At 36.1% G+C, this 25221-nt stretch overlaps 1 protein-coding gene across 1 annotated transcript; it reads left to right on the top strand.

Annotated features, from left to right (window-relative positions):
- The first annotated feature begins 1489 nt into the window (after positions 1–1489).
- On the top strand, positions 1490–23040 carry LOC129880329 (methyl-CpG-binding domain-containing protein 9). Its single transcript, XM_055954309.1, has 10 exons — positions 1490–2323; positions 9888–10524; positions 10671–11732; positions 11834–12427; positions 14711–15004; positions 15108–15443; positions 15701–15799; positions 17301–17738; positions 18795–21041; positions 22207–23040. Exons 1-10 carry the CDS (start codon positions 1848–1850, stop codon positions 22552–22554), a joined length of 6531 nt encoding a protein of 2176 aa, XP_055810284.1. The 5' UTR covers positions 1490–1847; the 3' UTR covers positions 22555–23040.
- The last annotated feature ends 2181 nt before the right edge of the window (positions 23041–25221 follow it).

Here is a 25221-nt window from a genome sequence, read left to right on the forward strand (position 1 = left end):
CTCTGTCAGTTAATTACCAATCACCATTAATATATACATTAATTCTTCTCTTATTTATTGCACATAATATTTCTACATTAATAATAAAATATTTTTCTCTTAATTAAAGAAGAGAAGTTAACAATAAAATAATTTCATAATGTTGAATTTAAAAGTTTTTCTTGAATTTTTTGTATTTAATTTAAAATTAAACTAAAAACACAAAAGTGCAAGTTTTGTTCACCCCCCCCCCCCCCAAACATTTATTGTGTCGTTTAATCACAATGTATTTTTATATTATAATAAACTGATTTGAAATTGTTTGTTTACTCTTAAATACAAAATAAATGAAATATATCCAATTCCATGGTTGGATTTCACTAAATTTACATAGTTAATATATCATGTAAGACTGTCATTAATGTTCATTTATCTCACATTTATTTTAATTTATTATTAACACTATAAACTTTTATAAATTTACCATCCTCTTTAAATTTTTAATTTTAATCTAACAAAAATCACAAATCAAAAAAGGAAAAAACTCTTTATTACTAGTAGCTAGATTTCATAATCATATTATTCATAATAATTGCCTAAATTCAAAAAAGGAAAAAAATTTGACAAGAGAGTAAAATAGTTTTCTACAATTCATATAAAAACAAACAGTAAACACCACACATTTGACTAAATATATTATCTGAATCCCAAAGATTTTCAAGTACCAAACACCCAAACAAGTGACTAATTTATATCCATTACCAAAATGTATAATCTTTACACTATTAATTACATTTTAATTAGTCATCACAAATTATCTAATTCATTTTCTATGCTTATCATAATCAAATTTACCGATAACTATTACTCTCATATTAATAAAAAAATACTTTATTTCAATAGCATAAAAAAAAAAGACAAAGTAAATTAAACTCCTCATGTTATATACATTTCCACATATATATTCGACTTTTAGTTGTAAATTAAAGTTTTCATCAAAAATTTCCAAATAAATTAAAGTTTTCATCAAAAATTTCCAAAATGTTATGAAAGAAAAGATTATAAAGTAAATGTATCAGAGAAAAGTATACAGAGAGAAATTAATATCTTATTCACTTCAAACTGATTATTCAAATGAACTGAAATAATTTTTTATTTATAGAAAAATTGAAGCTATTGGCAAAGCTGTTTAAAGAACTTGTTTCAAGAGCTGCTTTAAAGAACATGCTTATAAGAGTAATAAATGATTATCTATTCATAACATAAAAGGATTAATGGTGTAATTTTTTTTTATTAATACAAAAAAATAAAAATATAGAAAAGGGTAATTGGTACAGTTTCACATATGTAATTTAATAGTGTTAATTTATTTTACTTGTACAAAAAAATAATAATATTTTTTTAAAATAATTATTTTTAGAGAAAGGGTAATTTGGTCATTTGACACCCAAAGTACCATGTTCAAGCGAGACCCCCTCTTTTTCTGCGTTCTCGAGAAAACCCAAACCCAACCAAACCCACTCTTTGCTTTCGCCTCTTCTTACTTTCTTCTCCTTCTTCGCCTTCGCTTTTGGCCTTTGTTTCGAACAAGTACAAAAACTCCTCTTCTTAAATCCTACCTGTAATCTTCCCTTCCTTCCAAATTTGTCTCTTTCCAAATTTACGTTACAAAGAACTCTCTCTCTTTTGGATTCATAAAACCAGTCGGTGATCTTTTGCAACCCAATTCTTTGCTAAAATCACAGAAAAACCCCAAAACCCAACACCCTTTTGGTTATATATAGAAACCCAACCCTTTGGCATATAATGCTTGTTGATGTCTTTGAGAAAAAAAATTACTCTAAGAAAAAATTGTACTTGTTCAAGAAATGGATTGTTCTTCAAATTTGAACCGGGCTTTGCCGTTTCACATCGATCTTAACGAAACTCCTCTTCCTTCACCTAGGGAAATCGAAAGGGGTTTGTTTTTAGAACACCCAGAATCATCTTCCCGGGTCAAGTCGGTGGTCACTCCTCCGAGTCAAACGAATGTTCGGGTTTGTTCTTCTTGTGAGATTGGTTCTAATGGGAAGAAGGATGAGCAGAAAGAGGAGTGGAAATGCTTCAAGTGTGTGCTTAGTGGACGCCGCCGCAGCAGCTCTGACGGCGGCAGCGGTGCTGGTGGCAGAGGCGGAGGCGGAGGCAGCGAAGTAGTGGAGCTGCTGGATATGAATTCATCGCCGCCACTTGATATGAATGTTTCACCGCCAAGGGAACAGGAAGGGGAAGGGGTGTTTCAGTTTGTCGATTTGAATGAAGATTTGCCTGTTGCAGGACGAGAAGTGGAGCAAAACAATGGGGCCAAGTATGAATTTTACTTCTTTATTTATCCTTTCTTTTACATTTAAAGCACATTCTGGATTATTTTAGCAATGCATGTTGTATATGTACTTAAAGGTTCAAACTTTGTTAGTGTGAGTTTGTGTATTTCTTGATGTTAGACTGTAATTGTTATTGTATTTGATTGGATCTTTTCTCTATATTTAAATATAATTGTTTGGTGTCTTGATTTCTAGAATAATTAGTCTTTGCGTGAGCCTCATTCCCTTGAATTTGTGGTTACAGTAGATTATAATTTGGATTGAGGGTTCAATGTCTTGGAAGTTTTTTCTTTCTGTTGTTTCTTTGATATGTTATCTTACACTGAAGGAATGAAAAGAAGATTTATATTAAGATCTAATGGCAACATCAGAATTTCTTTCTTCGATCTTCTTTGATGTGTTTTTACTTGAGTTGGGGGGGTCCATGGAAACAATCTCTCTTTACCTCCCAAGGTAGGGTAAGGTTTGCGTAGATTCTACCCTCCCCAAATTCATTTGTGGGATTACATTGGGTATGTACTTTTGTTTTTGTAGCTTTCTTAGCTAGTTTTTCAATGGTTTGTCTAATGAGTCCTTTAGAAACAGGGGATGTGACTCCTCTTGATGATTCCTCTGTTGCAGTCCCTACTCTATTAACATTCTTTGATAAAGAGCCCCCTACTATATGTAAACTGTCATCTGTTTTAAATATCCGATGGTGTCACCTTGACAAAAAAAAAACTTCGAGAGGGAAAACAATTACTTGATTGTCAATGTTTGACTTCTTCCTAGATATAGGTGGGATGCTCTATCAGAGCTTTAATATCAAACCAATTTGGTGTGCTTTCACCTTAAGTTGGAAGGTCCTCGCTGACGCCTCTCATCTTCTAGATGCCATAGTAGTCCCTTTGTCCCATTTTATATAGTGGTATTTGACTGGACTGGGAGTTTAAGAGGTTAATTCAACTTGATATTATACATCAGTGGTTAGTGGAATAAAATATATACATTGGGAACTTAGTTTTTAGTTTGATAAAGTAAAGTTATATCAACAATTATGCCTCAGTCTTAAACAGGTAGGGACCACTGTCCTCGTTGACCATTTTTTACTCCATTTAACACTTATCTCAGGCCAATATTATAATATAAATTTCAGTAGTTACGTGAATTTTAATTTTTTAAAATTATGGAAGTCTTATAGAGTGATTAATTAACAGAATGGTGCAAATGTCTTGGATATTTAGTCCCAAAATGCAGATTTTCTTTTCTCTAACACTTCTTAATTTTGTAAGGGTCTCCTTATATGTATGAGGTATGTGTTCTGATACTTACAAAGCGAGTCAGAGAGCGATAAAATTTGGAGAAATTTCTCTTGGATGACAATATTACTTGAGTCATCTCCTCGCGATCAGAAGCGAGGAGTTGTCCCTTTCTGGGGGCAGCCATGTGCTTTAGAGAATTGTACACTTCCAACAATGTTGTGCAAAGTGAGTGAAAAGGTCGAGTCTTTTAATCTCAATTTTGAGGAGTTGGATTAAGATCAATGTTAATTGTATACTAGATGCCAAAATTAGTTATTTTGTTGCTATTTGATTATTATATGGCTAGATTCATATATGTTTGGCAGTTTTTAATTTTCGGTAAACCGGTGTGTTTCACTTCAAAGAAGAATGCGCTTTGTTTCTCGTTTTTTCCGTTTTTTCGTTTCAATCCCGATGGACCTTGCCTCTTCTTTGCGTTAGCTTTTAAACACACTATAAGATGGTAACATAGAAAGAAACCACACCACTTGAAAAATGCAGATAGCAATGTTAATCAAGAGGAATGATGAATGGGAATAGGGAGTTCGGAACCTTCTTTTGGTATAACTGAATGGAGCTTTGAAACTTGATCACCAATGTGTGCTTATTAAATGGTTATGGAAGTATAACAATATGGTGAACAAGTCCTTGTTGTACCCGAAAGTTTATACTTCACCTTTTATCCTTAATGACAAGCTTTTATAGCATGTCCATGAAACAAATGCAGGAAAGGTGAGTGTACATCTGTATTTGCATTGTGACAATTGTGGAACATTATCAAATATATTTTGGGGTGAGCTCATAGTGTGCCAATGCAAGGAAAGAGCAATAGACGACCATCCTACAAAAACAAAAGGGTCCCTCTGTAACCAGTCATCCATAATATCAAATAAATCCTTTTCGTCTATCTTCGACTATAGTCATAATGATCCTTCTATTCAACTACTTCGACCATTTTCGAGCACCTCATATCTTTTCTGGGGCATCCAGAGATTCAATCATCTTTTTGTGATTTCTCTTGCATTGTGCTTTTCAATGAATTTCAAAGATAAAAAATCCTTTATTGATTAGCCCATAAACCGTCACTGAGGAAATTGTGCGAAGATAGCTTCAAGCTCTATTAGGTGGCATGGATAGTGAGGAACCATAGATGCTTTGAGCTTGAGGTGTGTACTTTCATCATTAGTTATCGCACCCAAGGACGTAAATAGTAGGTCATTTCGTATCATTTGTCTAAGCTTTAATGGACAAGGTTACGTGGTGTTTGTGATGGTGGGAGGTAGCAATTGTCCCATGGAATTAGTTGAGGAGCGCACAAGGTGAACCGAACACCACAATTATAAAAAAAGAACTTTCATCATTAGTTCATCATTAACAACCTAAATAACTTGGAGACTGTTTGCATGTAAGTACTAGAGTGTAGACCATAAAGGTCAAGGTTGAGGATTTCATATATTGTCAAAGGGAAGGTGGAAGAACACCCTTTGTACCTAAGGGTGTGGCCTAGTGGTAAATGAAGTGAGTTGAGCACCATGAGGTCTTAGGTCAAATCTTCAGCAGGCAAAATACTAGATGTTTTTTTCCATCTGTTCTAGCCTTGGTGGACAAAGTTACATGGTGCCTGCTGCTGTTGGGAGGTGATAGATATCCGTGGAATTAGTCGAGGTGCACGCAAGCTGACTTAGACACGCTTATAAAAAAGAAAGGATTAGGAACGTAGAAAGTAATAAAATGTCAAAGGGAAAAAACGTATTACATCTATACTATGTTTCAAGTATCGCTTAGTTGTTTAGCAATTGGGTGTTCAACTTTTACAATTCTTTTTAAAAAACAATTTGATTCATTTACAAAAACAATATTTAACGGATTAGAATCAACTAATTGATGGTCATAATTATCTTGAATATATTAATCATTTCTTTATTTTTCGATCGCCTGGAAGGGACAAAAGAAAGATCTTGCTGTTTTTTCAACAATTTCTAATCTCTATTGGAGCAATTCACCGAAGGAAGAATGCAGTCCTAAGAAGAGAAGCTCAAAATGAATGAAAACTTCATTCTGTACATGCTAGATCATGAATTAGTAACTGCTTCCAATTTCCAAATGCTTTCACCGGAACTGAAATTACAGAACTTGGCCAAGGCAGATCCTTGAACATGTTTTCTTTAGTACTTTAGTGAAGGCAATTTTGGTGGTTTTGCTTATGGATATTTGTCCCATTCTTGTTGCTGCTTCGAGAAAGATCACGCCTTCAATGGAAAAAGTGACCTTAACTCCGTCTTTGAGCTTCATCTTTGGTTGTCAGGATACCTTCCATTCACTTGGTAGTAAATCTTGATTATCTCAATTTCATTCAATGGAAATCTCCGTCTTCCATTTCCATTTACATGAGAATTCTTATTGCGTCTTCTCTTGTTATTCCTATTCCTTTTTGGTCAATTGTCTTTATATGGTCGAGAATAAAATCTAAGGATACATGATGCTGTCCCTTTTCCATTGATGTCTGAAAAATCATATGGATAATATTTTTAACTTTGGACTGTTGAAACATTTGATTTGTTTGCAACTAGTTATTCTTATCTTCAACCAGGAAAGCCAAAAGAGGGAAGAAATTGTTGCAAGTAATATTGAGCTTCGATTCAGGAAAGGCATCCTTTATTGAACGATTCTAGAAATGGCAGCACAACTGTTCCCATTCTCGTATTTACTGGAGAACTTTATTTGTATAGGCTTAATTACATTTCTTCTTTGGCAGAGAGCTTTGGATCAATGCTTTTTTTCTTTCTTCTCATCCATGAGTTTTTCCACAAAGCAAGTTATTTATTGGAAATATTGTGCGGGGCATGAGATCTAGAAAAGGAAAAAAAGGAGAGAAGAGAATATCTAGTTGCTTCATTCCCACATGAAACCACTATTCCATTCGCCTAAGGGGTAAAATCAATTGCCCAATGTTTGCAGAGTAGTTCAAATTCATTCCTTTTCTACGTATATATGGTTTATCACAAAGAGGTTGTATTTCTTTGGGTTATGAGTATAGGAATGCTAAAGAAGATCTTTCACTAGTAGTGGTCCTATAATATTACACGTTGGCACATAGCTTAATACTTTTTTGTGCGCACAATTATATGGAAAAAATCCGTGAGGAGAAATTTCTCGAGGATAGAAAAGGAGTTTATAGTCTACCTTTGCGTTTACTTAATTGGTTGTCACTAGTGAAATATGGTTAAATTAACTAAAATTTGAATCACTAGTAGACCATCAACATAGAGACATGATATATCCTATATACTATGTTGCTCAGGCTCTTCAAAAATACCACCGGATGCTTGTCGCCTCCAAAAGTAATGCATTTTTTTAACACCAACACGGATGCAACAACTTCGAAGAGTCTGAGCATCCAAATTTTTGTCGGTACATGGACTATTCTATAGTTCGATGGACTTGCCAACTTTGATCGCTAGAGAGTTTTGCAAAGGTTATGCTACCGCTCTAAGATTGATGATCATCCAGGAAATGCAAATTTTGGATGCACATATTTATTACGGCTTGCTGAGGAGAATCAAACTAGTTTAGTGCGAAGTTGAATAGGTTCAATATGGGAATGAAAATTTAGGCAACAAGTTAGTTCAGTGTTCAATGTTCAATTTAAGATTGGTTAGCAATACATATATACTTCCTACACTAGTATCCATTCTTGTTTTGTGTTGTCCATACACCTATTATCGGAAGTTTTGAATCAATAATTTTTCAAAAGTCATTGCTAGTAAGTTTATTATTGTTAGTGGTATACCTTAGGCCAAAATTAGAAGTCGTAAGGGCGACATGTCTTCATGCTGAAATAAGTAATGCAAATATTTTGCTGACACTCGTTAATAATTACTCAAAGTCTCATTGTAAAATATGGTATCTACTTCTATAATATAGTCAAAAGTATCGTTACCTCCACTTTTAATTCATTTCTATTTGAGTCTAATAAATGCCTCTTACCTAACACTGAGATTAAGGTAATTGTCAATTGACTCGATTTGAACATAGTAATTCTTAAGTCTCACATCGGTGGGTGGGAGGAAAATGTGTATCCTAATATAGTGTTGGGAAACTCACCTCTTGAGTTTGCTTTTGTGATTGAGTTAGGCTCAAGGTCCATTTCTTCAACATAGCATCAGAGTCAGACCCAACCAAGTCTTGTTTAGCTTGATGTTGGGCCCCCAAATGTTGTTCACACACCAAATGTCCAGTCCTAGGCGTGAGGGGAGTGTTAAAGTCCCATCGGTGGGGTGGGAGGCAAATATGTATCCTTATATGGTTTTGGACAATCCTCACCTCTTAAGCTGACTTGGGATTGAGTTAAGCCCAAGGTCCATTTTATTGACAATAATGTCTTAATTTTTTGAATGGGCTTCAAGATGTTTCTCTTTCTAATTCTTTGTTTCTTTTACGTTAACCTGTAATACATTAATGAGACACCGTCATTCTGTCCTGCCGATTTACTAAGTAAAAGTATACAAAAGGGTTGCAAAAGAAATGCAGCGCCCTGACTCCTTTCAAAATCAGTTTGACACTGCTGGCCGTTTTTCTTGTTTTTTTTTCTATTCTCTTGAGATGGAATTCTTTCTTTCCTTTCATCATAAAAAAGAATTCTTTCTTTTCCCTTCTCAAACTAAAAGGAGTTCTTTCTTTTCCATCTCCTTAATAGCAGTGAACTTTTTCTGACTAATATGGAGGGAGCAATCATGCATTTGAGCGTCTTGCTGCAGAACATAGATCTTATAGATTTATTCTGCTTCAGAAAACATTTAATTGTGAAACAAGTAAGCTAACTTATTTCTTTTAGTGTAGCTTTCTGAAAAATGAAAATAAAGCGTACAAATCATTTAGCAGTATTTTATTTTAATCACTTGTGGGATTTCACTGGGTATGTTGTTGTTGTTGTTTGTTGTGTACAAGCTTTTGTACAAAATTTGTCCCATTCTTCCGTTTTCTTTTTTGCTAATAAAATCTTATTTTGCCACAGATCATGATAACTCTTGCTGTAGAAGGTATTCTATTGATTGTCATTGTATAATGCAATGATTGAACAATGAGAACTGTATCGTTGGGGGTTCAAAATCCTCAATGCAAAGTCACCATTCACCTAGGAGAATGGAATGGACCCTGCTTTGACCCTTTTGAAGATGAATCTGCTTATGAAGAATTGCTTATCAAAAAATGATTTTCATATGAAAGAATCAATATAAAGCATTTGAGTAGCCGATATAAAAAAAATATAATAGATTTTAGTAACATGAGACAGAATCTGAGTGTAATGCTCTATGTCATACCTATCAAAAACACGAGCAAGCTGTGTTTCCTGGTTTGATATCTTAAATCCTTGTCTTCCCTACATTTATTTTTTATTCTGTGTGGTGGTGGCGGTGGTGTGGTGGTGGTGGTGGTGGTGGTGGGGGTTGTCCAACTTTTTACTTGTTTTGCTTGCTTGTTGGCTTAATGGTTAATGCAATTGGTATGACATGTAAGTGCCTCTACTGAAACACAAGTAAAAGGAAGCAAATCTGTCCTTTGGGAGATGCACATAATGCATCTTCCTTGATATATATACCTCCTTTACTATCATGTTTCACTGAAACTCATTCCATTTATTGAAGAGTAACTTTGTGTTGTGATTTCCGTTGAATTCCTTGTCTTTGTTTTCGGATGTGCAAAAATAGTATTTACTTCATTTGCTTGTAGATGTGAAGTTTTCGTCAAATACTCTTCTTGGTGAATTACAAAATATGACTTTGTTCTGATTAAAAAGAACATACGACGAAGTAAAAGTTCCTCAGTATGTTATTGTACAATAATCCATGTTATTAACATTTCCTAGATTTTCTGTATGGAGGTAAAAGCAGGTCCGCTCTTTTATTCTTACTACCAAGAGGCTCAGTTGTGTTTTAGAGAAGATTGATTTTTTCTGCCCGGATATTTTGCCGAAGCACGAAGAAGTAATATCTTCCTTGATGCCACTCTTTTTGTCCTCTTTCTCCCACTTTAATGACTTGGCTGCATATGGAAGTAACATTTAAAGTCTGTTTGTGTTAGTCTTCTCATCCTAAATCTAAATGGATTCATAGGGTATTTGGATATTAGTGCGATTTGTCTTTTATAATATTGAAATGCGGTTGAGTAGGTTTATTTAATACTTAGGATTAATCTTTTTCATGGACGGCCTGCTTTAGGAGTAACTGGATATTATTATTGACATTATGTATATTGCTGGTGTTCACAGAGTTCAAGCTATGAAAAGTTCCTCTTCTACTGGTCATTCCTTCAATGCCCCAACAAGCTCTTTTTTGCTATATAGGGAGAATGGATTTAAAACTCAGAAGGCCTCCTCACATACGGGGGATATTCATAAGTCACAATTGGAGGACACACTACTCCATAGATCTCACTCTGACCAGATAAACCGAAGTATAACTGATCCAGTATTGATGTATGATTTCAGAAATCGTGTATGTCATTTTACTGCCAAAAAATATGTTACGCAAGGTGTGTGTGAAGTTTATCTTCAAGACCTTAGAGAATATATTGCTGGGATGAAAGGTAACTTGTGCAGGGGCTGGCATGTGGATTTTGAGTATTGTGACAAAAGATGCAAGACTTATGCAGTATATGTTGGACCAGATGGAAGTCGCTTTGAGTCGATTGATGATGTTGCTCGACATATGGGGTTGCACCACTCCATGGAGGTTGAGAATGGAGGTAACGGCTTTACTTCATATCGCGAGGGATTGCCAAATATCCAAAGAAGTAAAGAAGCTTCAGGTTCTGCTAAAACCCGCAAGACCGGAGAGAGTTGGAGTTCTCCTGGGAGAGGCTTATTCCGTAATTGTGGCTCTATCTTCAAGTGTACATATCCAAGTGTATGTTCATCCTGTTACCAATATTTGGTTTATGCTGCCATGCTAGCTTTTGCATTTCTAATCTCCTCATAGTCCGAAGAATCTGGTAGTTTGTTCTATCTTAATTACTTGCAATTTCACTGGCTAATCTTTGACTTTTCTTTCAGGATGACTTTCCAGTCCAGTTCCAGGATTTTATTCTTATTGCAGCTGGAAATATTGATCCACGACCATTATATCACTGCACTAGTGAGATATGGCCTGTGGGTTACTTGTCTAGCTGGCATGATAGAATTACAGGATCTTTTTTTACTTGTGAGGTTGCAGATGGAGGTGATACTGGCCCAGTTTTCAAGGTCAGGAGGTACCCATGCATCCTGCATTCTGTCCCAATTGGTTCGACAGTCCTTTTAACATCTAAATGTGATTATCATATTGGCGAAGATAATGTGGTAAATGGTAATTCTGCAACTTCTACGCTGGTTGATGAAGAGAGTGTTTCTATCCAGGCGATGCTGGAAGAGTGCAGCCCACCAGATCTGAATAGTGACTCTCATACTGCTGAAAATATGGAGAGGGTGAATGCATTGCCTGGAAAATTTGGAAATATATGTCCTGGTGCTATTGGGCAAGGGGATAGTATAGGGGAGTTCGTTGTAGAAGGGAGATCACCATCATCTGTGTGGGAAATTGTTTCCCAGACTATTCAGCATGCATGCATTGATGCTTATAACAAAAAAGGTGTAATCCAATTCTGTTGTACTCATGATGTATATAAAATGGATGAACAAGAGTCGAGTGAGGTTGGTTCATTGTCCAAGTTCTCATACTTAGGTGCCCCTCCCAATTTTCCAAGATCAGTGCAGAGCAATTCCGAGTTAAAAACTGCTTGTGAAATGTTAGTGAAGTGGTTAGAGCAAGACAGATTTGGACTAGATGCTGACTTTGTGCAAGAAATTATAGAACAGCTTCCTGGTGTATCTGCGTGCTCAAATTATAAAATTGTTACTAAGAGAAAGGACAACACAACTCTGCAAACAGTTGGAAATGGGTTCCTGCTGGCTAAAAGAAAGAATCACTTGCAGGATGAGAGGGAAGCTGTTGAATCTTTGAGAATTTCTGGAACACCCAGAAAGCATCTGGAAGATGCTGACATTAGGCGTCCCTGCTCTTCAGGAAAGCCATTGAGTACAAAGATTCCTGCATTTTTGATTGGCGACACTCTCCAGGTATCTTGTAACTTTCGAGTTTGTTGTCTAGAAAGGAATTGGATGTTGTTCCTGCATGCTTACTTTTTTAAAATTTAATTTATTTTATCAAATGTGTTTAGGTTTGGGAATTTTTGTTGAGGTTTTCAGAGGTCTTGGGGCTAAAAGCTCCATTTTCATTTGAAGAAATTGAGGAGGAATTAGTTAGTCCATGGATAGACAAAACAAGTTCAATGGAAATGCCCGTACTTGAGATTCAGGATGTCAGAGAGATCACCTTAGCAAGAGGTGGAATGGACTCTCTATCTGGTCGATTGGGTTTCCATCAATATAGCCGATATGCTGGTGTGCTTTTTACAAAGATTCATGGTCTGCTGCTCAAAGCTCTTGTCACCGAGCTTCTCTCTAAAGTTGCTGTCTATGTAGATCCCAATATTGGTGCAGGAGGGTCCAAATCTAGAAGAGGTAGGAAAAAAGACCCCGACAATTTAGCTACTCTTAAGAAAACTAGACTTGATATGCTTCCCATTAATGAAGTTACATGGCCTGAAATTGCTCGGAGGTACATGTTAGCATTGTTATCCATGGAAGTTAACCTTGAGTCTGCAGAAATTGCTTGCAAAGAAAGCGGTAGAGTATTTCATTGCTTACAAGGTGATGGTGGGCCAATTTGTGGCTCTCTTACGGGAGTTGCTGCATTAGAAGCTGATGCCATGGTAAGATCGATTCATATTTGCACATGTTTCCTATCTTGATTTGAGGAATCTAAATAAGTACTTTTTCTTGCCTTTTTGCCTTGTTTTCATCTTGTCATCTAAGTATTATGCCTTCCATCGCAATACTTGCTGATACTATGGCATGTTTTGTCAAAATCTTTAACCGACATATAATAAGATTAAGGCTCATAATTTGAACTTATCAGAATCTCAAGATGTCATTAATTTTAGATATGCAAATGAGCTTCCATTTTGTGAGTCAAAATCTAACCTAACTTTTCAAGTTTTTATGGTGCCAGTTTTTTGTATTGTGAAGGACTCAAAATAATTAACTTTTTTTTTAAAAAAAGAAAACCACATTTTAACTTGGGAACTTAATGAAAAATACTACTAACTACCAGTTTTGGAATTTGAAAATTTGAAAGTAATTATAAAGCTTGGTCAGAGTCAGGGAAGAATCTGTTTGGCTCGATAGATACTGATGCAGTTAAAAAAGGGATGGAAGTAGTAGTTGATTATTCAGTTTCAAAAAAAGTAGTAGTTGATTATGGTGCATTAAGAACATGCGAATATGGAAGAAACATCTACCACTTCATGTGCATTGCTATTATACATTTAACAAGTCAATGACAGTGGTAAGCTCATTCCGTGGAGTAAATACTTGTTATTTGATTCAATTTTTCACATGATGTACTATCCTTAAAAGGAGGGCTGTTGACGTTCCAGTGAGGAGGTGCGAGAGGCTAGTTGTAGGGGATCACCAGAGGGGTAGAGGTAGGCCGAAGAAATATTGGGGAGAGGTGATTAGATAGGATTTGGCGCAGCTCCATATTACCGAGGACATGACCCTAAATAAAAAGGAGTGGAGGACGCGTGTTAGGGTAGAAGGCTAGTAGGGGTGAAGGTTAGTGGAGGTTTAGCGTATTATGTTGTGTATCATGTTTTTATTATCACATTATTTTGTGGTTGTTATTGTTTCTTTCTTGTAGACTTTACATTTGCTTTTCTTATTAAATGCCATGCTTTCTTCATTGTTTCTCCTCCTTTTTTACTTGGGTTTGAGGCATTTGAGCCGAAGGTCTTTCAGAAACAACCTCTCTACTTCCTCGAGGTAGTGGTAACGTCTGCGTACACTCTACCCTCCCCATACCCCACTTAGTAGGATTTAATTGGGTATGTTGTTGTTGTGCTATCCGTAAAAGATGAGAAATGTGTCTCTTTTAAGCTGCAATGGTAAGGCTTACGCCTGTTGCATGTCGGCTGTAGCATTTTTTTTATTTTTTTTTGAAATAGGTAACTTTGTATCTAATTTTCTATACTCAGTTTTTTTCTTTATGATAGTTTAAGTAAGTGTTGGGGAAAGGCACCCACATACAAATTTTGCGAGTCGTACAAATATGAAAAAGTGAGAAAACGTGATTCTCCACAAAGATATCCAACCATCAAATATCAATTATCATATTTGCTCCATAAATGTACAGAAAAATATAACTGCCATTATTTCCTCTACAAGATATTTGTGTTAAAATGTGATTTGTAACTTGAATTGTTACATACTATTGATATATTAATCGTTAAAAGTGCAATTAAGGGGTCGTTTGGTTGTTGGTTAGAGTTATGCAAATATTAGTAATACAGGAATTAATTATGCAGGGTTCGATTATGTAGGATTAAGTTATTCATGATGAGTTATTCCATCTTCTACTCTACATAAACTAATACATAGATTCCCTTATAACTTATACATGTATTAGTTATGAGGAATTATACGCGGTTAACCAAACATCGTACTTGTTGTGCTGAATTTTATATACAAAAACTAAAATGTCACCAAACATGGTATTAGTTATGTTGGTTTTAATACATGAATAACTTACTTCTTAACCAACAACCAAATGACCCCTTAGTATTATTTATTTGAGATATTTATTTTGGACGTGCCACCGTTTCATATTCTGTGTTCTTTATTTCATATGGGAAGATTCTCAAAGAGACCTTTCAAATTTTTTTTCTAAAAAGCTCTCCTCTTTTACCCTGTCTTTAGAGCTGGATGTACAGTCAACTTAATAGTTTAAACTTCTTGCCAATGTTTAATCAAGTGTTTGTTCTTGTTATACCTGCTTTATGTGTTTCCTACGTCACTTGAAGAGTGAACTTCTTGTGCCATTTTCGAGCCCATCTGGCTGTTGGTAAATGTATACAGAGTGTTGTCTTCTCAATATGCTTGATTCTCCTGTTCAGAGGTTTGTCCAAATCAAAACATTCTGAAGTGCGTAATTTCAGCTTCTTGCAGAGTCTACAAAGCAAATATTTGGATCGCTGAAGAGTGGAAACATTTTTGTTTCTGTTGATGAGAAGGAGTCTGATACCAAAGGAGCTGATGCTGAGAATGGGCAAGTCCCAGAGTGGGCCAAGGTTCTGGAGCCTGTACGGAAGTTACCTACAAATGTGGGGGCTCGAATTAGAAAATGTGTCAATGTGGCTTTGGAAAAAGATCCACCTGAATGGGCAAGGAAAATATTGGTGCATTCGATTAGTAAGGAAGTTTACAAGGGAAATGCATCAGGGCCAACCAAGGTGCAGCATGATGAATATCTTTAATATATATATATATATATATATATTCATGTGCCAGCTTTGTCAAACGACTAACCTTTAATCAAACATTCACTGAATGCAGAGAGCAGTAATTTCCCTCCTGGGGGAACTTAACCGTGGAAATACTTCATCCAAACCTGAGAAGGAAGAAAAGGTAAAGAGTTCTAGCTCTGTGTCTGATATCATTATGAAACAATGTCGGATTATACTACGGAGAGCTGTTAAAGAAGATAAAGATAAAGTCTTCTGCAATCTCTCGGGAAGAACAGTTCTGAACCCTAATGACAATGACAATGAGGGGCTACTTGGGCACCCAGCAATGGTACCCAGGCCTTTAGATTTCAGGACCATTGATGTGAAGCTGGCTGCTGGATCCTACGGGGGATCACATGAAGCTTTCATCGATGAAGTGCGGGAGGTAATGCTTTTAACATGTATATATAGTTTCGGTAATACATTCTGGTTTCTTAAATAAGATTGCATTTGCAGTATAAAATTGTGTTGTTGCCTCATCTATGTTCTTAGATATCTGGGATTTGTTGGATCCCTACTTTGAAAGATGCATGATTAGTTCAAGTTTTTTCTGGCACATTTTCATTCAGTCCTGTTCTTTTTCCTTCAGTATGATTTAATAGCAGGAAAAGATCAATATTGCTTATGCTTTGCTTCTTTTAGGTTTGGCATAATATACAGACTGCGTACTGTAACAAGTCCAATTTGCTTGAGTTAGCTGGATCGTTGTTGCAGAAATTTGAGGAAGATTATGAAAAAGAGGTTTGTTGGTCTTCTAGCCTTTCAATCCTATTGTTTTAAGCAGGAATGAATCGATTTGCCTTGGAACTCTTTTATATGTTTGTTTCCTTTTTTACAGTGTAGTAGTAGTAGCAGACTAGCAGTACTTCCCTTTTAGATAAACATATAATGTTAGCTCGCATTTAGATAAAAAACTGAAATGATATGGGTAAAGGTAATTCAATTCTTTAGTTTAGAAAAGGAATCCACTCTAAAAGCTAGTCTTCTTTTATCTTAAGAATCTGATGCAGTTATCAAATGTCATGTAATTCAATTCTTTAGTTTAGGAAAGTAATCCACTCTAAAAGCTAGTCTTCTTTTATCATAAGAATCTGATGCAGTTAGCATATATCATGATAGTTCAGTTCGAAAGGAAAGGCAGTTGAGCCCGTCTGCGATCGGTTGACCTATTCTTTTTTTTTTTTGATAAGGTAATTGATTTTATTTACAATTGGGGAAACCCATTAATCCATATACCAAAAGGAATAGAACCTACACCAAAATATGGTTCTCGACAGAAGATATCCCATCTCTATACCAATAGTATGCAATAGGTTAACCTTCTCTCAGAGAGGAAAAGAAGATGATCAAGTGTGTGGTATTTCAGTGTCAAGTGCGGTATTGGCACCTCGAAGCCGTGGCTCGGCATTGCTTTCTGTTTGGTGCATCTGAAAAGTTAAATTATTCCTTATCATTTTTATATCCTAGCATGAATAATTAGTCAATGTTTCATGAGACCGCAACTTCAGCTTATTGAGAACATGACCTTAGATAGGAGGATTTGGATGTCACGGATTAGGGTAGAAGGTTAGTAGGTAGTTGAGCATTGTCTTGCTTTTTGACGGGATTAGGCTTGGTGGTAGTCTGGGCCTCTGGTGTACTGTGTCTGTTGTAGTAATAGCCTTATTCATGTAGTTTCTTGCTTTTGTCATCTGTTACCGCCTGCTGTTTATTATGCTTAGGCTATTGCACTATTTTCTTAATGTTACTGTTCTTTGCCTGTATGCTCTGCGCTGCTTTCCTATTAGTTGTCATGTTTTCTTCAAAGCCGTTTTTCCTTTTCATTACTCCTTTCTTTTGCTTCACCTGAGCCGAGAGTCTTTCAAAAACAACCTCTCTACCTCTATGAGGTAGGGGTAAGGTCTGCGTACACTCTATCCTCCCCAGACCCCTCTTTGTGGGATTTGGCTGGATATTTTTATTGTTTTTGTTGACCAGAGGTGTAATAAGATTAGCAGCATGATACTAGAGTTGGTCCATTCACCTTTTTGTGCTTGGATTAAAATCCTATAGAATATGAGATTGTTTTCGGAGGAAATTTGATTTTGAAAGTTATCCAACTCGCTCAGTTCAGTGTCTTCAGTAACCTATTATTTTAGTTGAGCAATCGAATCTTGCTCCATTGAGTTTGTGATTCAACTTCTTCAGTTAAACCATTGTCATTGTTGTTTAACTAAGCTTTGGCTTGGTCATGTCTCCCCAGGTTCTTCCCCTAGTCCAGATAATTGAGTGTTCAAATGACAGCAGTTTAAGTAGTGAAGTTGCAAAAGATAGCGATGGTCTCCTAGCTCATGTGAATGAGAGCTCACTTCCTAAAGCCCCTTGGGAGGATGGACTCTGTAAAGTATGCAGCATGGATAAAGATGACGTCAATGTTCTTCTTTGTGATAAATGTGATTCGGAGTATCATACGTATTGCTTAGATCCTCCGCTTGTTAAAGTTCCTGTTGGGACGTGGTATTGCCCAGATTGTGAAGCGAAGATATCACAGTCCCAGAATGCTTCTTCTGGTTCTCATATTATTCGTCAATGCGTTAAAAGGAGGTTGCACAGAAAACTAACTCATAAGTTCATGGAAAAACTTTCTCAATTAACAAGCACCATGGAGTTGAAGGAATACTGGGAGCTTCCACTGGAGGATGTGAGTTCTTTAACTTTCTTCTGTATTTCTATGTTGACATAGTCTATATTAGCCATTTGCTCTTGGAAGATTATGAAATAATATTGTTTATTTATCCTTGAAAGAAGTATCTGTCTCACTTGTCTTCCTTTTGGTTTCTGAAACGTCTTCCAAGTTTAATTGACTCGTTGATTATAATGGTAATGGTGGGAAAATGTTTAAAAGTAATTGCTGGAGTTTGTCTCCAAATGTCTTAAGACAGTTGAAATGTTAACTTGTAGAACATGAGAAATATGCTTGGAATTATCAAACAAGTGTTTAAGGATTTGTAGACATTTGAAATTCACTTGTCATAGAAAAGGTATGGATTTGTCTACACAAGTCCAGTCTACTCTGGAGCTTGCACACTTAACATGCTTTCACTGCTTGACTTGAATGTGTAGCAGGCTTACAGTAGGCTTCACCTAAAAGATATCAGGCATTAAAATGTGTTTCTTGCTTTTGGAGAACAGTGTCTCTGGCACAAAGCAAGTTGAGCTAATTTGTGCAAAGATGTGATGGTGTCCATTTGAGAGGTCTGAAGTGTAATATCTGCGGAGTAAAAATCTTGTCACACAATGACCTCGGAATAATACTTGACAACTTTTAAGTCCCCCCTCAAACAATTTCAGGAACATTGTTCCTCTGCTATTCTAGTATGCTCAAGCTTCTTCATCTGATGTATGCTGGCACTCCTCATGCATTCAGCTTTTGGGTTTTGGGGGAGGGTGGGCTACTATAAAAATGATATCCACATTCCAGTTTTGTTCCCAGATGCTTTAGTTTCTTCCTTAGCCTCTCCTGATCTGCTTTGCCCACTGAGCTTTGTGCGGTGTATGCATGTTTAATATTTCAATTTTAATTCATGTAAAATTCTTGTCTCAAATCTATCTGTGTGATGAGAACTGTGTGCATGCAGAAATATTTGTTAAATTCTAGGATTTCGTAGTTGGGCTTAACATAAAAGTAGAAACATGAATTAAGTACAGCTTTTCCTAACCTAATTTGACATGTACAATTTCTTTCTCGATGGTGCAGAGAATTTTCCTCCTTAAATTCTTGTGTGATGAGATGTTGAATTCAGCCATTCTTCGTGATCACATTGACCGAAGCGCCTCTCTGTCTGCTGAATTGCAGCAGAAACTGCGTAGCGTCGGTGCTGAACTGAAGCTTCTAAAACATAAGAAGGAAATTTTGACTGCAAAATGGAAGAATGATGCCCGGAGCAGTGGAGACACAGGGTCAGACACATCTCTATGGTCCAATGACTGTAAACTGAAGGTGCAGGGGCCCGACAGTGGTAGCCATAACTCGTCAATCTCTGGTGGTTGCAGACAGCTGGATGATGGCACTCAACACAATAAGTGTAATGATTACAACAAACAATCCTGCTTGTACACTTCAAAAAACATTCAGGATAAAACTTGTTCAAGTGGCACCAATCATATTAGAAACTCTCCCGATCCAATCAACCATTTACAGCATCAGCAGTTGTTGAAGGATAATACTGGGTCTCTGAATACTACTTCTCATGCAAAATGTGGTACTGCAGAAGCTAGTTTGCAAAACGACTTGTCCAGATCTACTACCCTCCAACAAGAAACTGACCAAATTCCTGGCAATCTTTTGGAGTCTGCACAAAGTAGTTCGAAAAGTATAGTGCTGTTTGCTACTCACATTGTGTCTCCCATTACTTGTTCAGGCTCCATGAGCAACCCTTTGGAGGAAGCATACCTTGTTGAGATGTCTGCTCTAAAGAAGGAGATTCGTGCTTTAGAGGACTCAATTGCTGCCAAAGAATTGGAACTTCAGGAGGTTTCTGTTAGGAAGGAATACATGGGACAGGATTCAGAAGGCAGACTCTTCTGGACTTTTGGCAGGTCCATTTCTTCACGATTAGTAGCTTATGCAAGTACAAGTACACAGCCGGAGTCATCTCGACAGTTGTGGTCATATGGTGTGGAAAGTTCAAGACAAAGTGGTGTTTTAGATTCTTCTGCTCCTTGGGGAAATATGGGCATGCCTAATCTTGATCAGTGGACATCTTATCAATCTGATGTCGATACTGAAATACTTATTCGATGGCTAAAAGAGCACGACATGAGAGAGAGAGAATTGAAGGAGTCTATTTTGCAGTGGCGGGATAAAAGAACCATGATATACCACTATTTGGAAAGTCATGGCCATGACATGGAAAGACTGGGCGCTTATATCCCATCTGAGGATTCTGGTTCCTGTTTCAATTCTGATTCACTCGTCACCAGAGCTGTTACTGCAATTAAAAAGATGGTTAGTGGTTGCTTAGCAGAAGAGGAAACGGAAATCTGCACGAATATTGGTGTCAAAGTGAGAGTTTCTTTCGATGGTGAATTATATAGGTGCGAGTGTCTAGAACCATTATGGCCGTCTAAACCTCATTGTCTGTCATGCCACCAAACATTTTCCAATGCTAAGGAACGTCTGAAGCATGCAAATGAAAAGTGCAGGATTGATTCTCCCATTCAGCGGGATGGAGAAACAAGTGAACAACCCGCTAAGCGGAAAAGAATAGCAAATAATGAAATGCTGCAGGAGAATTCGTTGAGCAATATTGACGTGTCTCAAGCTTCCAAGAGCAAGATGTTTGGTAATGGTGAAGCATCTAGGAGGGACAAGCATGGTAATGCACCAGCTTCTGCTGAAAATCACACCAAACAGGAATGTCCATTTAAGTTTGAGGAGATCAAAGCACAGTTCATCACTCAGAGGTCACCCAAGGAGCTGGTGAAGGACATAGGACTCATTGGGTGTAATGGTACACCATCATTTGTTCCATGCACATCTCCATATCTAAGTGATTCTACCCTTGGATTGCTCTCCCAAAGGGAAGATGAGGTATGTGCAGGAAATTCTACAGATTTGTTGTCTTCAGAGCAGCAACTTCGGAATGGGGTCAAAGTTTCTCGCACTAATAACTCCGACAATCCAATTTGTACTGGAAATGGCTTAGCTGGGGTTGGACCAGTGTTTGAGAGACTAAAATCTGCAACCAAGAGGGGAAGAGATCAGTTTTCTTCTACCAAGGATAAAATCCTTGAATTTGGGGTTAATAGGTACTTTGTTATTCCGGAATCCTCGCTACATCCTGTAGCAGGTCGGGCTTCTGTGATTTTACGGTGTCTTAAAATCAACTTGCTTGACATAGACGCGGCTTTACCTGAAGAAGCTTTGAGAGTGTCAAGGTTACAATCAGAGAGAAGACATGCATGGCGTGCCTTCATAAAATCTGCAGCTACAATTTATGAGGTAAATGTTTTTCTCTTTTTACTAGACTAAGCAAGGCCGTTTCGAGTTTAGTGGTGGTTGTATCGTGAGGGACCTTAGGAGTCATTTGGTTGGTTCGCTAGGGAGATTTGATCTCCACAAAAAATCTTGCACTAATTATAAACTTTTGCATTAGTATAATGTTCGGTTCCTAATTTTCTTTCCTTCTTCCTAAACAATACCTGCATAAGTTATGTGGGAATCTGCGTATTAGTTTATGCTGGACAAAATGGAATACGTTTGAGGGTATTAGTAATGCATGAATTGAAACAACAAATGATAAAACTAACCCTCGTAAATCGTAATAGTAGACAAACTTTGATTAGAAAAGTAAATACATATTGTTTACTAAAACAGTATATACTATTTTTTAATACAGTAAACCGAATGTCCAGCAAGAAATATATCCTGCATTACAAACCTTGCATTACTAATCCCTTCATTTGATGTTCCTTGCATAATTCGTCTCTAAACCACACGACCCCTTAGTGTTCTGTGATTTCCTGTTCTTGTCAAAGATATCAGCCTTTAATCCCAACTCTCCACCAGTTGAACTTGCTCAATTTTTCAGAAAAAAAAAGAGTGTGTGCAATAGTATTTGATTGTTCTCTTTCTTTTTCCCCATCCTCCCCCCTCCCCATGAAGGATGCTCTTGTGCTCAAATGTTTTCTTGAGTTGTGAGTCTTGAAATTTATGGTAGGCTGTTGCACTAGTTCATGAGGATGATTTTGCAGCTGTGTGCATTATGCATATACAGTATTTAGAGGAACATTCAACTCTATCCCAATTGCCTTTCTTAGGCTAAGGGCTTTGGTTAAATTCACCGGCAAAGGTGGGATGTGGGGTGTTTGGTAGGCATGTCACTAGTTCAGATTCTCTGGTACTTAAAGGAGAAGGGTGGAGAGGAGGGAGTATATTATACACTGAAATTTAAAGCAGAATATCTGTTTTCTTCCTTTGGTCCTAAAATTCTGATACTTAAATTTTGCTCATTTATCTCCTTCAGAAGGTCCAAGCCACAATTATTTTAGAGGACGCCATCAAAACCGAATACTTTTTACACTGAAATTTAAAGCAGAATTTCTGTTTTCTTCTTTTGGTCCTAAAATTCTGATACTTTTAAATTTTGTTCCTTTATCTCCTTCAGATGGTCCAAGCGACAATTATTTTAGAGGACGCCATCAAAACCGAATACTTGAAAAATGATTGGTGGTATTGGTCATCACCTTCAGCTGCAGCAAGAATCTCTACGCTCTCAGCCCTCGCCCTCCGTGTATATGCCTTGGACTCTGCTATTTTGTACGAGAAACTTTCATGTCATGATGCCTCAGAGACAGATTGCAAGGAAGAGAGGGAACCTCCTCCTCGTAATTCTGTCCCCACAAACACAGCCAGTCCTTCAAAGAAAAAGCTGCTCGACTCGGAAGCTGCTGAGAGTTCGAGACCCAAGGGCTGTAGGACAAGTAAGAGGAGAAAAGATTCAGGCAACAGTTAAAACAGGATACAGGCTTCAGGTTTGCAGATCATCATTATTCAAGGCATTCACTGTACTCTTTTGTATACCAGTCAGGCCAATGGGTTGAAATTCTTTAAGCATAAAGGAATGTTTGCAAGATCCTATCCTATAAGCTTCAGGAGCAGGCTGTGCACCAACTCTATCTATTGTTTGGAGAATCGAAAGATGATGTTTTTGCTCTCTGACTTTGTAGAAGTTACCCAAATTCTTTTTTGCTTTGAGGAAGGCATGGGAGAATTGTTCAGCACATAGCCTCTCTGAGTATACATACAACAAAAAGGCCTTTATATGCCGATAAGATTGTGGCATTTGGGGTTTTATACTCTTGAGAGATATACAGATTTGGTTAGGAGGCGGGCGCGCGAGTTAGTTAAACAGTTGTACATAGCAAAGCAAGTTTGAACAGGTCGTTAGTGCCATCTCATTTATGTAAGTTTTTATATAGACTAGTCATGTTGTTCATCAGATTACCTTCCTGATAAATGAAAAGGTGGTACGTCTTCTGATATCGTTCGATAAGTGTCTTCTCAAGGTAACGTTACGCGATTTAAAAGTGATCTTGCGCGTCTAGATTTAACTTGTTACCTTCTTACGTTTGACAGGAAGGTTTAGTTGCAGCAAAGTAGACAATTGAACCTTAATAAGAGCTTTAAATTAAAATGAGACTAGAGTTTAGATACACGTTACATATTTTTACATTAATTGATTTAATATAAGTATCGAGGTGTTTCCATAACGAACTTTTATCTGTTTGATCGTTGATTAATTTGAATTGCAAAGAGCAAAAAAAAAAGAAGAAAAAATCAAAGGACATCTTTAGATTGCAATTGTTGTTAAAACTGAAGGACACACTCGTTTCCACTCTATATAGCAGGAAAGTGTTCCCATTCTTTTTAACTAAATCACAATTCAATTATTGTTCGAAATAAAGCCAATTGTTTTTAGATTTCAAATTCTAGAGTGTACCTAAAGTACCGTAACTGTATATTTAGAATTCTCGTTTGTTCCGATTTGTTTTTTTAGGCTTTTATAGTGATTGCTTGTTGTACACCTATTATAACATTTTAATTTTATTTGATTGTTATTGATTAATAATATTCGAATTTTAATCTCATAAAAGATTAAAAATATATATTTAAATTTAAAATCTTAAAATATAGGCATATTTCACGAATTAAAAATTAAAGAAGGATAATACATTATTAATAAATTCGTAACTAAATGAACAAATATTTAACACTTTAACAGACAAATTTTAAAACTACTTAATAATTAATTTCTTTCAAGATGAGGGTGATATCTGTAATTGTAGCTTGTTATGTAGAATCAATTTGGCGATATAACACTTCAATTGTCGAATACTTAAGTTCATTTTTTTTTTAAAAAAAGGGTATCCGATAGCGCTTCCTCTTGATGGCAATTTAAATTTTATATATATATAGTTTTGATGCACGTGCGTGCATCGCACGTGAATGCTAAACTAAGCAGTATACTATGTTTTAAAATAATGGCAATATTATTAAATTAAAAATTTAAGTAAACATTTATAAATAGAATAATAAAGATAAATTTTTATGTATAATAGATGTAAACTTTCTTAAGATTACTAATTGTGTGCATAGTGAAATTTGTGAAATTAAAATCCGAAAATAGTTATTTTTATTTATAATATAAAGTTAGATATAAATAAGGTGATGTGACATCTCTATGACGTCCAATTTCATGAGTATTTTTAGTTGGGTTATTATAATAATTTAACATTGAAGTTAGAGGTGTTCAAATTTCACTAAACTTCGAACCCATTCAATGACTTCAAATCATACTTGAGTTTTTAAAGTAGAAAAAAATATAAACCTTAGAAAATTCGCACTTTAAAAATGTGAGGAAACCCCTCTATCCATTCAGAAAAATCACAACCGAGCTGTGGTGTTGAAGAAACGTTTAAAGCCAAAATTTAATAACATATCATAAATATTTTTAATAATATTCATGTATTTTTTTTAAAAAAAATTCACTTTTAAAACTTTTTACATGCAAAGCTATAAAGTTACCTTTATAAGGATTAATCCATTTAAATGTTTCTTTTTATGGACAAAAAATAATAAATATTTAGAAAACTTGAGTTTAAAATAGTTTATAAAATCATCATACAGAGGAAAAAGGAGAACAAATGTATGAGAACAAGAAAATATCAGACCCAACGCGGTAGATATCTATCTATATGTAATAAGAGAGGCAAAACATTCACCTCACGGAATGTAATTTTGTTTTTGTGCAATTCATGTCTTGCACCAAACTGGTTGGCAACATTCAACTTTCCATCGTTCTTCTGTAAATGTATTCAATGGAAAGTTTGCATATTCAATTTGTTAAAGTTTTACATTTTAGTTATGTTGGAGCTCCTCAAAGGAATAATCTGGACTTAAAAATAAATAGTTTTCTATTAATCGGATTCATGTTTATATTTTTTGGTATTTGCTGTGTAAGGTCGTGACACCTTCAACCAAGTAAGTTGGTTGTGTTTGTACACATGCGCCTGCTAATTATTATTATTATTTTATCATTCTAAATATATAACATTTTACCTTAATTAAATATATTTCATGAACAGCTGTCAAGGCAATCATGTGTTTACTTTGAATTTCT

Source organism: Solanum dulcamara, chromosome 2, assembly GCF_947179165.1.
Source record: "Solanum dulcamara chromosome 2, daSolDulc1.2, whole genome shotgun sequence".
NCBI classification, from domain to species: domain Eukaryota; kingdom Viridiplantae; phylum Streptophyta; class Magnoliopsida; order Solanales; family Solanaceae; genus Solanum; species Solanum dulcamara.

Coding starts and splice junctions, on each gene's coding strand:
- LOC129880329 (XM_055954309.1), top strand. CDS start 1,848: ATGGATTGTTCTTCAAATTTGAACCGGGCTTTGCCGTTTCACATCGAT. Junction 15,444..15,700: donor TCATCGATGAAGTGCGGGAG/GTAATGCTTTTA, acceptor TGCTTCTTTTAG/GTTTGGCATAATATACAGAC. Junction 15,800..17,300: donor AGGAAGATTATGAAAAAGAG/GTTTGTTGGTCT, acceptor ATGTCTCCCCAG/GTTCTTCCCCTAGTCCAGAT.